This window comes from Orcinus orca, chromosome 21 (assembly GCF_937001465.1).
Source record: "Orcinus orca chromosome 21, mOrcOrc1.1, whole genome shotgun sequence".
Taxonomy (NCBI): Eukaryota; Metazoa; Chordata; class Mammalia; order Artiodactyla; family Delphinidae; genus Orcinus; species Orcinus orca.
The window spans coordinates 21,143,285-21,159,132 of record NC_064579.1 but is presented as its reverse complement, the minus strand read 5'-3'; the positions used below and the strand labels follow the sequence as shown (position 1 = coordinate 21,159,132).

Sequence of the window (15,848 nt, the reverse complement as noted above, 5' to 3'; positions counted from 1 at the left end):
TAATCTATCTTTTGTCAGTCTTTTTCGGGGCCCAGCCAATGAACCTAAATTTTCTTCCTCTCCTACAACTGCAAAAATTTTTTAGAACTCTTAACCCGTTATGAAGTTTTCCTCTCTGTCCCTCCTTTGGAGCATCTTAGTTTGTGAAATGTTTTTCATGAAGAGTCAAGGAGTTTTACTCTTTTTCTCCCCAGCAATTACCTTGCTTCTGTGAATTTTTTCAGATTTCAATTTACTGGTTTTTCGTAAGACTGACACGTATTGTGGAATACCAGTTCATGTGCCCGATGCAGAGTAAGGCCAAACAATCTGCAGCGTTGGAGTCTGGAACAGAGAAAGGTTTACTGCAAGGTCAAGCAAGGAGAACAGGTGAGTCATGCTCAAAAAACCCGAACTCCCCAATGGTTTTCAGGAAAAAATAGGCAAAATTTAGGGTGAGGGCTGCAGGGTGTGCAACTTTCTTCTGATTGGTTGGTGGTGAGGTAACAGGGCGGTCTTCCAAGACTCAGCCAGAAGTTACCATCCTCCACGTGGATGGGGGCCTTAGTTCCTGCAGAAGAACGCAAAGATATTGTTACGTGTATCCCCTGAGGAGGAGCCAGGACCCTGCTTTAATGGCTGCACTATTGTTTCTTGATTGTTCCTCCTTTGTTTCCGCACTCCCTCACTTCCCCCATTAGTAACTGTCTGAATCAGCCTTTTGGAACCCAGGGAAGGTCTAGGAGGCGGAAGAAACCTTTTCCTACAAACAAGAAACAGGGGACATGGAAGGATTTGTACCCAGGAGGACCCCACAGGGTCCTGTTCTGTTTCATAAGTCTTGCACACCAGTTATTATGTGCTAAAACTGATGCTTTATTCTGAATCAAACTCTCAAGCACAAGGCTGCTGTGTACCTCCAAGTTCTCTTTAAGCACAAACTTGGACGTGCAGACCCTTGAAGTGGACAGAGATCTGCTGATGAGACCTAATGCCATTGAGCTCGGTAGCCCTACTGCACGCACGGATTTCCTGTGCTTGGCTGGAGGGCGACGCAGCCCAGGAAGGGTCAGGGCACAGCTTCAGGTGGCTGCTGCCTGAGCCCTGGGCTTCATTTGTGCTGTGATAAAGAGCATCCTTTCCATGTAACCTGGTGTCAAACGTGATGAAAACTAACATCTACTGAGAGCTTACCCTGTGCTAGGCTCTGTTCCAGTTCCCAAGCATGTATCAATTAATGTAACTATCAAAGTCCCATTTTATTTGAGATAGGAACCGTTATCACCCCTAGATTACAGGTGAGGAAACTAAGGAACACAGAGAGACTTGGTTGTTGGCCAGTAGCAGAGATAATATGAACCTAGGAAGTCCAGCTCCAGAGGCTTCCATACCCTACCGTCTTCGTCAAGGTGCTTAGTAAATATTTGTTGAATCAGCAAATACCTCTCCTTGTCCAGAAGTTTAGTGTTTTATTTTAATAATAAAATTTGATAGTACTTTTCTATATAGAATATTGACCTTGGTGTCATGCTCAGTGAGACAATTTAAATCCCTAAACGGATTAATTCCTCAGGTTATTTGTTTTAACTTTCAGGTTTTCAAAACATAACATTTCTTCATAGCAACATGGCCATCACTTCCTAATACTTTCTCAATGATGTAGCCAAGCATTATTATACACATCAGAAAACCAGTTCATTAAATTGTTAATTGATCAATGTAAGCATGAGAGTTTTATCACATAAAACATGGCTGAGACATTTCTAATAATGTCCGTCTAAAATCAACGCTGCCAAAGTTAGAAACAATGCTTTACTGCATTTACTTTCATTTCCTTACTCTGCCTGAGCCAGACCATTGTGGTACATCACCTGGGGCTCATGTTTTGAGAATGGCATGCTACAGGTAATTAACAGAAAAGCCTGGTAGCATCTAACATCTGTCTGAAAGCCTGTTGATGGATGAACAATGGGTATAAAAGACCTAGCATCTTGTGAAGAATTGTTTATCATGTTTGCAATTATTGGTCATTTTCAAAGGACCCTTAAACAAAAGGATCAATCATTCATCCGTTGTGCATTCTTCATGAAGCTGGCTGGCCAGACGTTTACATCCCCTGTTTAACCCACAATGATATTGTTCCCCATCCTTTTTATATTTTCTGTCATCCTCCCTGTAGATTTTTTTTTCTGCCACACAGCGTGGCACACGGGATATTAGTTGTCCAACCAGGGATCGAAACCTTACCCCCTTCAGTGGAAGCACGGAGTCTTTTTTTTTTTTTTTAACATCTTTATTGGAGTATAATTGCTTTACAATGGTGTGTTAGTTGCTGCTGTATAGCAAAGTGAATCAGCTATATGTATACATATATCCCCATTTCCCCTCCCTCTTGCGTCTCCCTCCCACCTTCCCTATCCCACCCCTCTAGGTGGTCACAAAGCACCAAGCTGATCTCCCTGTGCTATGCGGCTGCTTCCCACTAGCTAGCTATTTTACATTTGGTAGTGTATATATGTCCATGCCACTCTCTCACTTCGTCCCAGTTGACCCCTCCCCCTCCCTGTGTCCTCAAGTCCATTCTCTGCGTCTGCGTCTTTATTCCTGTACTGCCCCTAGGCTCTTCAGAACCACTTTTTTTTTTTTTTAGATTCCATATATATGTGTTAGCATACAGTATTTTTCTCTTTCTGACTTACTTCATTCTGTATGACAGACTCTAGGTCCATCCACCTCACTACAAATAACTCAGTTTCGTTTCTTTTTATGGCTGAGTAATATTCCATTGTATATATGTGCCACATCTTCTTTATCCATTCATCTGTCGATGGACACTTAGGTTGCTTCCACGTCCTGGCTATTGTAAATAGAGCTGTAATGAACATTGTGGTGCATGACTCTTTTTGAATGATGGTTTTCTCAGGGTATGTGTCCAGTAGTGGGATTGCTGGGTCATATGGTAGTTCTATTTTTATTTTTTTAAGGAACCTCCATACTGTTCTCCATAGTGGCTGTATCAGTTTACATTCCCACCAACAGTGCAAGAGGGTTCCCTTTTCTCCACACCCTCTGCAGCATTTATTGTTTGTGGATTTTTTGATATGGCCATTCTGACCAGTGGAAGCATGGAGTCTTAACCCTTGGACAGCCCAGGGAGTTCCCCTCCCTGCAGATATTTTTAGACAATTATGATAATTATTTTAATTTGTAGCCAGCTTTTTACAGCCAAATATACCCACTGAAGACTTTCATAGAGGTACCAGGAAGATTCTATGATCATGAAGCACCCCAAATATTAATTACTACCCCAATAGTGTATTTGTTTTCTAGGGCTGCTATAACAAAGTGTCACAAACTGGGTGGCTTAAAACAACAGAAATGTATTTGTCATAGTTCTGGAAACTGTAAGTCCGATATCAGATGCCCACAGAGCCACACTCCCTCTGAAATCTGTAGGGAAGGCTCTTCCTTACGTCTTCCTGACTTCGGGCGGTGGCCTTCAAAGATTGACAGGCCTGGGCCTACAGCTGCATCACTCCAACCTCTGCCTCTGTCATTATGTGGTGTTCTCCCTGGGTGTCTGCATTCACATTTCTCTCTTCTTAAGGGTATTGGATTAGGGCCCATGCTAATGACCCTGTCTTATGTTGATTTTATCTGTAAAGATCCTATTTCCAAATAAGGTTACATTCACACAGACTGGGAGTTAGGATTTCATCATATCTTTATGGGGAACACAATTCAGCCCACAACAGATAGGATACATGCAAACACACCTCAGAGACAGACTGCTTTCAAGGCTGGGATTTGCAAGAGGAGGAGCTTTTCTGTAAGCCTTCTTGACAGTATCTGCCTACTTAAAGAAAATCCTGTGCATAGAGGGAAGTGGTTAGTAATGAAAGCATAGAAATATCTAAAGTTAGAGAGCTGAAGACAGGTGGGTGAATCCCGCACTGTTCATGTAGGGTTGCTCTTCCAAGGTGGAGGAGGGTGATTTGCTCCTCCGGTTACTGCCCTCTGTATATGGAATATATATCATATATATGACTCGCTCCCCTTGCTTTGATTCTGTGCTCACCTAACAATCTTCCAACTTAATTTGACCCCAACAGGAATTCCTCCCCTAGGGAAAGAGCAGAGGACAACACTGCAGTTATTAGTTACCACATTTGAGTTGGGGCTTACGCATCAGTATTTTTGAGTCATGTTGGTGGGGCTCCATCCTAAGAGGCTGGTCAGCTATGAAGGTCCTGGGCCTGTAAAATCAGGAACCCTGAGACATGGCAGCAGACAAGGGCTGCTCCCAAGGAACTGGGTGAGCTGAACCAAGCTTCACTCAACAATGACCCTTTTTGCTGCCTGTCCCTTCAAGTTAAATTACATATGTTCAGAATCAATCAGTTGATTAGCAGCTTAAACCTGAACCCTCATACTCCAGAAATGATCTGAATACATGTTTTTATTAACCTTCCCTCCTATCAGAGAGCTGGCCATGGTTCCTTTGGTCTTGTCAGATTGGGTAAGTCCCAGATCTTTTGGAATCAGGGTTATCGTTCCCAGGTTTATGGTCAAATTCCTCACCATCAGCCCAGAGTTCTGCGAATCTGGTGAAGCTCTAAGGGTGATGGAGAAATTGGAGAGTGTTCCTTTAAGGCACGGATCAAGGAGGGGACCAGGTGTCCGTTGTAGACGCAGCCCCAGGCTGCAGTCTAGGGCCCAATTAGCAGTGAGCTAAGCAGGGTTTTTGTTTAGCTTAGCAACGGCCTGCGCGGTCCCGGGGGCCCGTCGGGGTATCTGCGGCGGGCGGAGGCCCGGACCTCTATCCTCAGCTCGCGGTGGCGCTGGCAGCTGCAGAAGTCGCCTCCGTGGGCTCCCGGACCCCTGGCCCTCGGGGTCTCGCAGCACTAGGGCAGAGAAGGGACTGCTCCCCGCGTCGGGGAAGGTCCGGCCCGACCGGGGCCGAGGGCCCGGCGGGGATCCTCCGCGTGGAGAGAGCACCAGAGGCTCCTGGGGTGCGCGGCTTGAGGGGACCCCACGACCGCCGTCCCCGCCCCGGGCCGCCTCGTCGCCATCCCTACGGGCGGCGGTGGATGGAGCCCCGCAGCCCGGCTCCCCGCGGGTTTGAGGTTCGGGCAGCAGCCAGGACAGCATTTCCAAGGCCAGGACATGAAGGTCGCTGTGTTGGACCTTGGGTCTCTCTTTGCCAAAATCTTCAAGACCTCTACGGCGCCCGCGGCGGTTCCCTCGCCGGTCGCCTCCTCCAGCCACTCGCGAGGCGCAGCCACCGCAGGGCCGGCGGGCATCGGGGCGGGCACATGGCTTGGCACGGCCCCGCCCTTGACCCTCTTTCCAGCCCTGGCGCCCGACTCCCGCTCCGGTTCGCGGGGGACACCAGCCCTGCAGCGGCCGACACCCGCCCCGCTCCGTCCTCTGCTCGCCGCCTCCCACCGCCGGGTCTCGGTCGCGAGCCGCACGGCAGAAGCGGGAGGGACGCCCCTCTGGCTGCCCAGTAGCCCGAGAGCAGCCAAAGTCCGGTCCTGGCCCCCGCCCCTGCCCGCGGCCCCCTCCAGCGGCGTCTGCGGCGCAGCCGGCTCCCCAGCCCCCCAGGTGGCCGTGGCGCGGCCGCCCCCGGGCCCTGGCGGGGTCTTGGCGGCGCTGCCGTCCATCGGGGGCTCCGCGGGCAGCGGCAGTGTGACCGCGAGCGCACGGAACCCTCGCCCGCCCGGCCCCGGGGAGCGAGAGCCCGGCGCTCGGGTGCCCCCCGAGCCTGGCCCCAAGACCCTGTTCTTCACCCTGCCGGACCTCGGCGAAGAGTGGGCCTCGGACAGCGACTCGGAGGACAGCCGAGAAGCGTGAGTAGCGGCTGGGGCCACGCAGGTCCTTCTTGGGTTGGGACCCCTGCGCCTCCACCTGTCACACCCACCTTGCCAGGCGCCCGTTACAAAACTGCACTATTTGCAGTAACTTCCACTAAGTGCCCTGGGTACGTCCCTGCACTTTTCTTGGATCCTTATTCCTCGGCTTTCTTTTCTTTTCAAACAGAGGCTGTGACAGGCTTTTGATCAACTTTCTCGGAGGTAATCCTCTGCTGTTCACTAGCAGAGAGGGAGGGAAGATGAAGCGGGACTTGAAGGAGAGGAGGACAAAGTTTTGTTTCTTTTCTAGCTGAAGTTTTGACTCAGGTCATTTGATAGCCAGGTTTCCTTAAGGACTTTGAAAGGAGCCTTTCTCTAATGCAGGATACGGCGGACGTGCAGGGTACCCAATACCTACACTGGCGGCTATAATTTTAAGAAATGGTGAGACACACGGCGCCTCCCTCCTTTTCAAGGATCAGCCCCAATTCTCATTCTAAGTGGGATTTTTTGTGTGTGAGACATCGAGTTGATTTACATATGTATAACATCATCTGACACAATGGATTTGTATCATATAGCCTAGAGCTCCTGTGTTACTGCCATGGGGCCCTGAGGTACTCCGGAAACGCTGACTGACTTCGTGGGAGCCATCTCAATGGGAATTAGGGGACATGTCCCTCAACACACAGACATACACACACACACACTCACATACTACCCTTTCACCACCAGGAGCAGTGATGAAAACATCCCTCTTGTAAAATGTGGATTTTAGAACAAAGGCAAATTTTATTTTTTTTAATGAGAAGATATAGCTCCTCTTAGTGGGTATAAAAATGTTCAGACTTCTTGAATTTCACAAAAGGATAGTGAAATGTTCAAAGGCAAACCAGAAAGTCCCGTTCACAGATGGAGATTTCTGTATTGTAATCTAGCAAAGGAAGAATGGTCAGGGAAGAATGGTCAGGCCTGTTAGCAGAGAAGCTCTCTTCTCCCCCCAAAAATGGACAGGAAAACTTTTGCATTAAGACTGATTCTAACTCAATCAAAATTTAAATAACTATTTTCACAAAACTGCGTGACGTTCATCTCAGTGCTAAAATAAGTTAAAGAGTAAGTTGTTCCTTTTCATTTAAAATATTATATTATGAAATAGATGAATCAACTGATTTTTTTTTCCCCTAAGGAAAATCAGTTGCATTTGGATAAGTGGCTAGAATACATATGTCTAAGGAATTATGCCTTTGTTATTGGCTACTGGTCCTTAACATTTATGCAATTAATGTTTTATGAGCAAATAGATATACACACTGACCTTAAACTCTAGTCTTAGTATTTTTTTCCAACAGGCACTGAAACATTCAGCATGGCCAGTGGAAAGCACTGGTGTTGGTTTCCGTTCTTAAACATGTTAAACCATGTTTGCATTGTCCAAAAATGCTTAATGGATACTTTTTGAATAACACTGTATTTGGCACTATTTACAGTATGCTAATCTACATTAGCAAAGATATCCAATTGTACCGAAAGGGCAGACATTGAATTTTACACAATTGCTTTGAGGAATAATAGGTACAGATACGTGTGTTCAAGGATGTTCCTAATTATGTGCCTTTGTTCTCTCCATGGGACATCTGACAGCCCTTCAAGTACATTAGTTTTGTATTTTTTTTACATATGCAAATAGTCGTGTTCCCTTCCTTCCATACCTCCTTTCTTTTTTTAATCATGAAGTTAACAAACAGATAAGGGAAAAGAAGAAAGAAAGGAATTTTTCCTTCAGTCTTATAGACCTTTTGCATCTCGAAGTATATTTTTTTCGCTCCTGGATTTCTGGGGTGGCTATTTATAACCCTGAATAAACAAACATGCTTCAGCACTGGATTTAAATTTTACAACTACTACCTTATCTGTCAGTTTGCAGCTGCTAGTTATTAGCCTGCCGCTAAACTAGCAGTTAGCGGCTGCTAGTCATTAGCCTGCCTGATTAATAACAAAATCGTGTACTTGGTTTTCTCAAGCCCAGGGATGCAGAGAGTGGAAGATGGTTAAAGTAAGAATAAGAGAGGGAGGGGGGAAAAGCACAGCTAGAGAGAATGTGGATAGGTGTAAAACAAGTGCAAGCAAATCTTGAGAAACATGAATCTAATTTGAAGACCACCACACTCATTTACAAAGAAAAGTCCTCATTCACAGTTTATATTTTTTGGAAGAAAACCCATGTATTTTACCTTTGACCTGATTCTGTCCTTGGCCTTTGGTAAAACGAAAAATAGTGAAATTACTTTGAGTGGGGACATATGCACACTTTCAATTCAGAGCCTTTTCATTTTTCACTAAGGTGCTATGTAATAGCATGAGTTTTGATCTCTGATTCATGGATTAAATAAATGCCTGGCCCACAGAAGAGGGGTTTGCCCTTTTCAGTCCACAAGACATACTGGTGGCCACATTTGAACCAGAGGCCGAGATACTGAGTGGCCTTATTTACCTCTCTACTGCACCCCCCAGATGTGCGATTCAGCACTTTCATCCTCACCTTCACCTCCCTGTGTCTTTCACATATAACGTCGTCCCTCATTCACACTGGTTTCTGGTCTCCCCAGCCCTCTTTCCTACCACCTTTTGCATTTCCGGTTTGAACTACACAGTTATCACCTTGTAAAAGGGCTTTTCGTTTGTTCTGCAAATAGAAGAATTTCTAACAGTAGATAAGGCAGATAGATGGAGAATTGCTGTGTATGAAGGTTGGTAGAGTTAAACTTCACATGGTCAGGAAGTATTTCTATCTTTTTTAAATTATCGCTGATAACAGAGAGTCATTGCTCTTTTGAGTGACTGAGTTATCTTGTTAAAGTCACATAAGTGTGGAAATATCATAGTTGGTGCCTGCAGGACTTGTTAACTTGACTGCCAATGAAATGAATGCAGGGACTTCTCTGAGAATAACCAGTAGCATCACAAATCAAATCGTACATAGCCAGTACTTTGTATAGCTCTTGCGCATTCCTACCCAGTGATCGTATTATATATATGCCCAGCATATCTTTTTTTAAATGATAAACTCTTTGTCCTGTGACACTTAACACACACCCACAAAAGGCATTTAATAAATACTTATTAAAAGAATAAATGGAAATATTTTCATCACAAAATCCACTTTCATGGGTTCCTAACCTTATAAAAATCAAGAGGAAATTTAAATGTCCTTCTTTAAGAAATTGTCTTGGGCCTTCCTGTTTCATTGTCTTGGAGTTTTCCCAGAGTTAGTAATGCTTCCTGCTGGGAGTTTGCATTTCCACAGGGATGAATGGTGAGCTCAGTAGACAATTGTCATATGACTGTTACTTTCTATTACAGTCATATGACCATCAATTTCATTAAAAATAGTAATGAACTTGACTTGGTCGTTCATGTCTAGCATTTGCTTAAACCCAAGAAAAGAATTTTGTTCTTAATGTCATACAGTAGGTTTTTAAGCTTTAAATTATCTTCTTTACTTTGTTATTATATTTGAAGTCTCAAAAATTGAATTTGAGCTATTATGTTCTGCTGTGTATTTAAAAAACACATTCTGAATTTTTTCTAATGTGATAGGTAACGTGTGTACTTGATATGTTAGCAGTTACCAGTTAGTTACCTGTTACCAATCCGTGATAAGTACAGAAAGTGAGGATAAGTCTTTAGAAAAGTTTATAGCAATTGACAGAGTAACTTTATGTCTGTTGACTGATAACAAACTTTTGGATTTGTATTTTGTGTATCATTTTTTCCATTTTACTTCCTAGTAATTTATTTTCATTACACTTAAAAAATTATAACATCCACAATTTATAGGAAATTTTTTTTTTTTTTTGCGGTACGTGGGCCTCTCACTGTTGTGGCCTCTCCCGCTGCGGAGCACAGGCTCCGGACGCGCAGGCTCAGCGGCCATGGCTCACAGGCCCAGCCACTCCGCGTCATGTGGAATCTTCCCGGACCGGGGCATGATCCCTTGTCCCCTGCATCGGCAAGCGGACTCTCAACCACTGCGCCACCAGGGAAGCCCCATAATATTATTCTTTACTTTTTTTTTTTCCTGTCATGTCTCCTTTCATATAAATAGTATTAGCAGGTATGTGTTTATTTTAGGTACCATCAGTTTTCCTGATTCACACAAACACACACACATACACACCCTACATATATATACATATGTATGTATCATTAATTTCAGAATTTATAACCACTTACCACTTTAAAGCTGATGATTTGTAAACATGGTGAGGACCCTAGTATCCGTAGTTCAAGAAATGGATCATTGTTTTGCTGTTGGTAGTTGGTTTCTTATTATCCTCTTAGGGTTGTCCATTAAGAGTCAGATTCAAAATAAATAAACTGCATTTTTCACTATTAAATGTAATAGGCATGGTTTACCTCTGTAAATGCTGAGCTGGAGGAATAGGTGGGCTTCTTTGTACCTATTCAGATTTAGAAGGCCTTAGATCTCAAAGGAGAATGGATGGCCACAGCAGGCTGGACTGTGTTCCAGCGTCCCCTTTATTCATTGTAATTATTAAGAATCTCTTACTGGGAAAAGGCACGCGACAGGTGGTGTCTGCCCTTGGACATGTTACTTTGAAAATGTGTATTACTTCAGCCAACTCACCCGTATTTCTCTCAGTTTATGAAAATGGTGGCTTGGCCATTTTGCTGTCTCACGGCATAGAATCTGGTGACTCTAGTCCTGGTATTATTGTATGACTTCAAGATTGAAACAAGCACATATTAATAAACCAAAACACAGGTGTACTCTCCGGTTTGTAGAAAAGTTATTGGACTGTATGAGATAAAGCATCTGTTTGAAGATGGGAGAGACAGGACGGCTTCGGAAGCAAATCTTCGGTGCCTAAGTAGACCTAGAGTTCCTGTTAATCAGATTAGCATCTTGCATTTAACAGGCTGAGACTTGAATTTTTTTTAAACCTCCCTCTACTTCCCTGCCCTCCCCCCCGCCACGCCCAACTAGGAATCCTTCGATGGGAGGGTGGGGGTAGGTGAAATTGTCTGTATTTCTCCGGTTCATTCAAATTCTATTTAAAAGGATTAAGGACTGCAAACACCTGTCTGGGTAGCCCCGGGGAAGGGGTAGGAAGGCCAGACCGGTGCGCACTGGAGGCCCAGAGAGGGCATTGGGGTCGGCGGGTGCCCAGAGGCCTAGTGGCCCGTGGTCAAAGCTCAGGACACTGGGTTATAAAATGTGGCCCCTGGCAACGGGAAGGGGGCACGGCGTGCTTTTCCGGAGGTCGGGATCCGGGGAGAGTGGGACGCGGACCGAGGGCAGAGGGCGGCGGGTGGGAGTGGGGGGCGCCGGCAGGCTCCGGAAGAGGGGACGCCGCGGGGAACCGCCGACTGGCCCAGCCCGACCCCAGCGAGGGGCGCGGCGGCCAGCGGAGGAGGAGGAGGGAAGGGCGTGGGCCGGGAGGCGTGGCGTGGCGTCGCCGCGCCGCGCCGCGCCGCGCCGGAATCTGGCGCTTTCGGGGCCGAGGGAGCCGGGGCGGGGGAAGCAGCGCCGGGCGAGCGGAGAACACCACGCCCATGGACCGCGCAGCCCGTGCTGGGAGCGCCCCTTGCCGCGCCGCTCGAGACTCGCAGTTCCCGGCGGTGCCGCGGCCGCACGTGCAGGGCTAGCGGGCGGGGCGCAGGGCTGGGCGGCCGGGGAGCCCGGGCCCCGGGGGCGCGGGGGCGCCGCCTGCAGGGGGCCGGCTCGGGGTGGCAGCGCCGGGCGGCGCCCAGGCCCAGGGGCTCTGGGCCTGGCCCGCGGGACGCGAGCCCAGACCTGGGGCTGATGGTGATTGGGTGAGTCCTGATCTGGGAAGGGCGGGAAGGGGGGGGGATGAGCTTGCCTTCGTGCCACCTTTCTGTGCCACAAGCGTGATTTTTATCTGCTTGCAAAATCAGAGTCCATCTGGTCTGTTTCCCTGCCTCCATTCGTGAAATCTCGTGCTGACGCCATCAGGCCCTCCGGAGCGTTCGTGGCGTCTGAGATGACTTCTCTTCAGTCCCAAGAGCCGGGAGCCTCGGTTGCTTCTAGAATGAGCTTGTATAAGTCAGGGCTTACCATCCTGCGTTCCAACCCATTCAGAATGCAGTACTCATTTCAGACAATCTTTTTAAGCAGAAATATAAATTTTGAAAGCTGCCATCACTGTTTAATAATTGAATTTCATTTTTAAAGTAAATTTATTTATCTACTTATTTTTGGATGCGTTGGGTTTTCATTGCTGCGCAGGCTTTCTCTAGTTGCTTCGGGGCTGTGCAGTGTGCAAGCTTCTCATTGCGGTGGCTTCTCTTGTTATGGAGCGCAGGCTCTAGGCACGTGGGCTTCAGTAGTTGTGTCATGCGGGCTCAGTAGTTGTGGTGCACGGGCTTAGTTGCTCCGCGGCATGTGGGCTATTCCCAGACCAGGGCTCGAACCCTTGTCCCCTGTACTGGCAGGTATCGATTCTTAACCACTGCGCCACCAGGGAAGTCCCTAATAATTGAGTTTCTATAGGGCAAAGTGGCAGAGGTTTGTGGGCTATCAAGAGGCAACTTTTAAAAAGTAAAAGTAGATAATCTAGTAATTTCTTTGACAACTGGAATGGAGTGACTCGGGGAGATTGAGACTGAGCTTTAATTTAACTTTGATGCACCAACAAATTAGTGCAATATAGTTTGGTGGTTGCACTTCAGTCTACCCTAAAACCCAGATCCTGTTCTGAAATGAACAGCCTTTAATACCGACTACCAGCATTTTATCATCTCTAAAATGTAAGCCGTATGGACAGGAACTAGTGTAAAACTGTTATGTCTACGTATTATGTAATAAAAGCTTATTAGACATCCCAGCACTTTCAAGTTTTAAGATATTTATAAGACACATACTGTAAATTGTGTATACTTTCCTAGACTCTATAGATTACATGAGTTGATAGTTACAGGGAATTAAAGATGTTCAATATTATGCCTGAAATAACTCTACAATGCATGGTTAGAGGACAGAGAAACCACAAGATTCAAAACAAAACGTAAAAAGAAAAAAGGCAAGTTCTATACATTCTGTTCTTCATTCACAATGTCAGTAATGCGGTTCCTGGAGAGACATGGAGATCAGATGGCCTGGGTCCTGGAACCAGCTGCAGCCCTATCTGCTTTGTGACCTTGGAGAGTCATTGAGTTTACTGGGCTCAAATTCCTCTTCAGAATTCCTCTGAACTTTGTGGTCAAACGTATATGTTATTAAGCTGAACTCTGACGTTTAAGACATTCCACAGAAGTATAGGGACTTCGAAGGAGAGGAGGCAGGGAAGAGCCCAGGAGAAAAGAGCTGGAGAAACGGTGTGGAGGCAGCTGGTGTTTTCAGGCATCTGTTTTATGGTAATCCGTCCCCTACCCAGCATCCCTGAGTCTTGAAGACCTCCTATCCTCAGCTACACCTTGAAGTGCGTAGGAATGCTGATCTGCGCAAGGATATGCTACAATGTCAAGAGAGGAATTCCTTCTTCCATTTTGTAAACAGCTTTCTTCTTAGTTTGAAAAGTCACCCCTTTTCCCCCTTAGAAAATGGCGAATTTTCTGAAGGAAGAAATTATTGTTCATTGAAAACAAAACAAACTGGCCTGAGTCTGATTAGTGAATTTAGCTTTCAAGTTGCACAAAAGGCAGAGGAGAAGCTCAAAGAAAGAAAGGTGGATGTGAGTGGATTAGACACTCCATAAAAAGTCATTTTGGGAGATATCTGCTACGCTAAGAGCTGTGGATCTTCTTTCTTCATAAAGGATGAAAAATTCTCCGGCAATATCTTGGATGTGGAGGATATTTTCATGTCCAGTCACAATGTCATCTTTTGTATTAAGCAGGAACATTCTGAGTAATTAGAGGGCCAAAGCACGCTCTTTGTTTGAGGTACTAATTTAGTCTTTGCCTAGTGATTCTTCCAATAAACAGAGAGCATCTCTAGGTGTCAGGCAGTATTTTAAGTGCTACAGATAGAAGACATTAATAAAGTATCAGGAACATCCCAATAAAAAACTAAAGTCCCAAGAGAGATAGGAAATGCCGGGAGAGGTGAAAAAAACCCAAGAAAATGGTGTTTTCATCGTGTGGCGTATGCCAGCAATAATAGCAGTGAAAGCAACCTGATTTACCCGGCTTGATTATGTAAACACTTTACAGACTTCATCTAATTTAAGTCTCACAACAACTGGAGAAGTAACTTCTCAAGCACACAGCCTGTCAGTGGCAGAGCAAGATTCTAATCCATGTTATTATTCTATGGATATTACAAAAGAACAGTATTTTATCTAATTCACCACCTTGAGGTTTAAAATTCTTTCTCAATAACAAGCAAATTAACTCATATACCAGTATATAGTTTGTAACATTCAAAGCAGATCTATTTGATGTAATTTTTTGTTGATTGCCTCTTTTATGTCATAAGCATTTTTATGTTTATCTAGAGTTATAGAGTCACGTGGAAATGACTGAATAGGGCTAGAGGTAAAGCAATTTATTGGCATAAAAGCTTGTCCTGTGTTCTTTTCTCTGCTACCCTTTCTTTAACAGCTTTATTCTCAGGATTGTTTGGTGTACTTATGACTGTTGAGCAATAAAGAGAGGAAAAAAATCCTATAATTCTGTTATTCTCTCTTGTAAAGATATCTATATGATCGCTCACCTCTGTTTATAGTAATTAATTTGTTTTAAAAATTCTCTTTTTTGTAGAGTACTGTAGGTATACAACTAAGGACAGAACTGATTCTCTGATTAATATATTTTTAAAACTCTATTTACATACAGAAATATAAATGATGAAAATTAGGTACCATTTAATTGAAAGCAAAAGCAAACTTTTTAAATGAGTGGTGTCCCTGTTAGAAATATTGAAAGTTGACATTTTTTCCCCAAATGACTATCATATCTTAAGTTAATATAAAATATAAGTTATTTGTATGGGAAAATATTATTTCTATAAAAGAACAGAAGTTGTTTACTGTTAAACATTAGGAAGGTATTTAACTAGAGGGAAGTAAATGTTTTAAAAGGTTCAATGAAAGGACATTTTAATGATTAACACTAACTGGGCTATACAAGCCAGGTTTAATGCCTTATTTAAAATTGAGAGATTTCTTCTGTTTTAGTTTTCCATTACTCTTAATATTTTAAAACTCTCTACAAATCAGGCTACAAACCAAGCTAGAATGCCAAACTAAAGTGAGTTATTGTTTGTGTGTTTCAGTCATTTCTTTTATTTCTTTATGTGTTTAGTGATTCAAACAAAGTTGATATATTTCGGAATTAATAAGGAATTATCGAGTTTTTTTCGTGCAAGGCTGGTTGGCTTTTGCAAGCTCCAGGGCACCTGGTCAAGGGATACGCGGGACCTGAAATCTAGCTCATGTTTCCACTGCCGAGTTTTGGAGTGAGGCTCCACCTAGGTTTGGAGCAACTTTTATCAGTCTGGCTGAGTCACAAGAAGTTGTTTTTTTCCCAGTTTACATAACAGTTCATGTAGGTTAATAACAACCTTGATTCTAAGAAAAATAAAAATGGTAGGGAACTAGGCTCAGTATCATGAGGTGTGTGTGGGGTGTGTGTGTGCACACACATGTGTGTTTAGGGGGACATGGTAGGAGGAGAGGGGCAACGTTCTACAAAAGGAAATTTTAAATGTCTTAATGAATACACTTATTACATTACAGATACTTTTCATATTTTATTTTTTCAGAAGAGGACTGCCAGAAGGATCTGGAAAGCAGAGTTTTCCTGTGAAAAGCAAAGATCCTTTACCTACACATTTTACAAGAAATGTACAGAAAGCCATTGATAAATATACCCGGTAAGAATTAGTCTGTTAAATGTGTCTGATTGCAGAATGAAAATGTGCCCACAGTGAATATGGGAAAGAAAGTCACTGATGGGCCATGAATTTCCACAAGTAAAATTAGCAGTTTTATTTTTAGCCAACTGAAATGTTGCACTGTATAAATC

The 15,848-nt window shown here is 44.5% G+C and overlaps 1 protein-coding gene across 5 annotated transcripts in view; it reads left to right on the top strand.

Moving 5' to 3' along the window:
* Positions 1-4,767: 4,767 nt before the first annotated feature.
* Positions 4,768-15,848, top strand: part of FAM149A (family with sequence similarity 149 member A) — a 29,352-nt gene continuing 18,271 nt past the window's right edge. Inside the window, exons 1-2 of one of the 5 annotated variants that reach the window (XM_049704135.1) lie at positions 4,768-5,831; positions 15,586-15,696. In XM_049704135.1, coding sequence (XP_049560092.1) covers positions 5,146-5,831; positions 15,586-15,696 — 797 coding nt within the window. In that variant the 5' untranslated portion in view covers positions 4,768-5,145. Of the gene's footprint in view, positions 5,832-11,338; positions 11,676-15,585; positions 15,697-15,848 lie in introns of those variants that run through there. The other 4 variants (XR_004475423.2, XM_033400691.2, XM_033400692.2 and 1 more) reach the window with 4 other exon arrangements.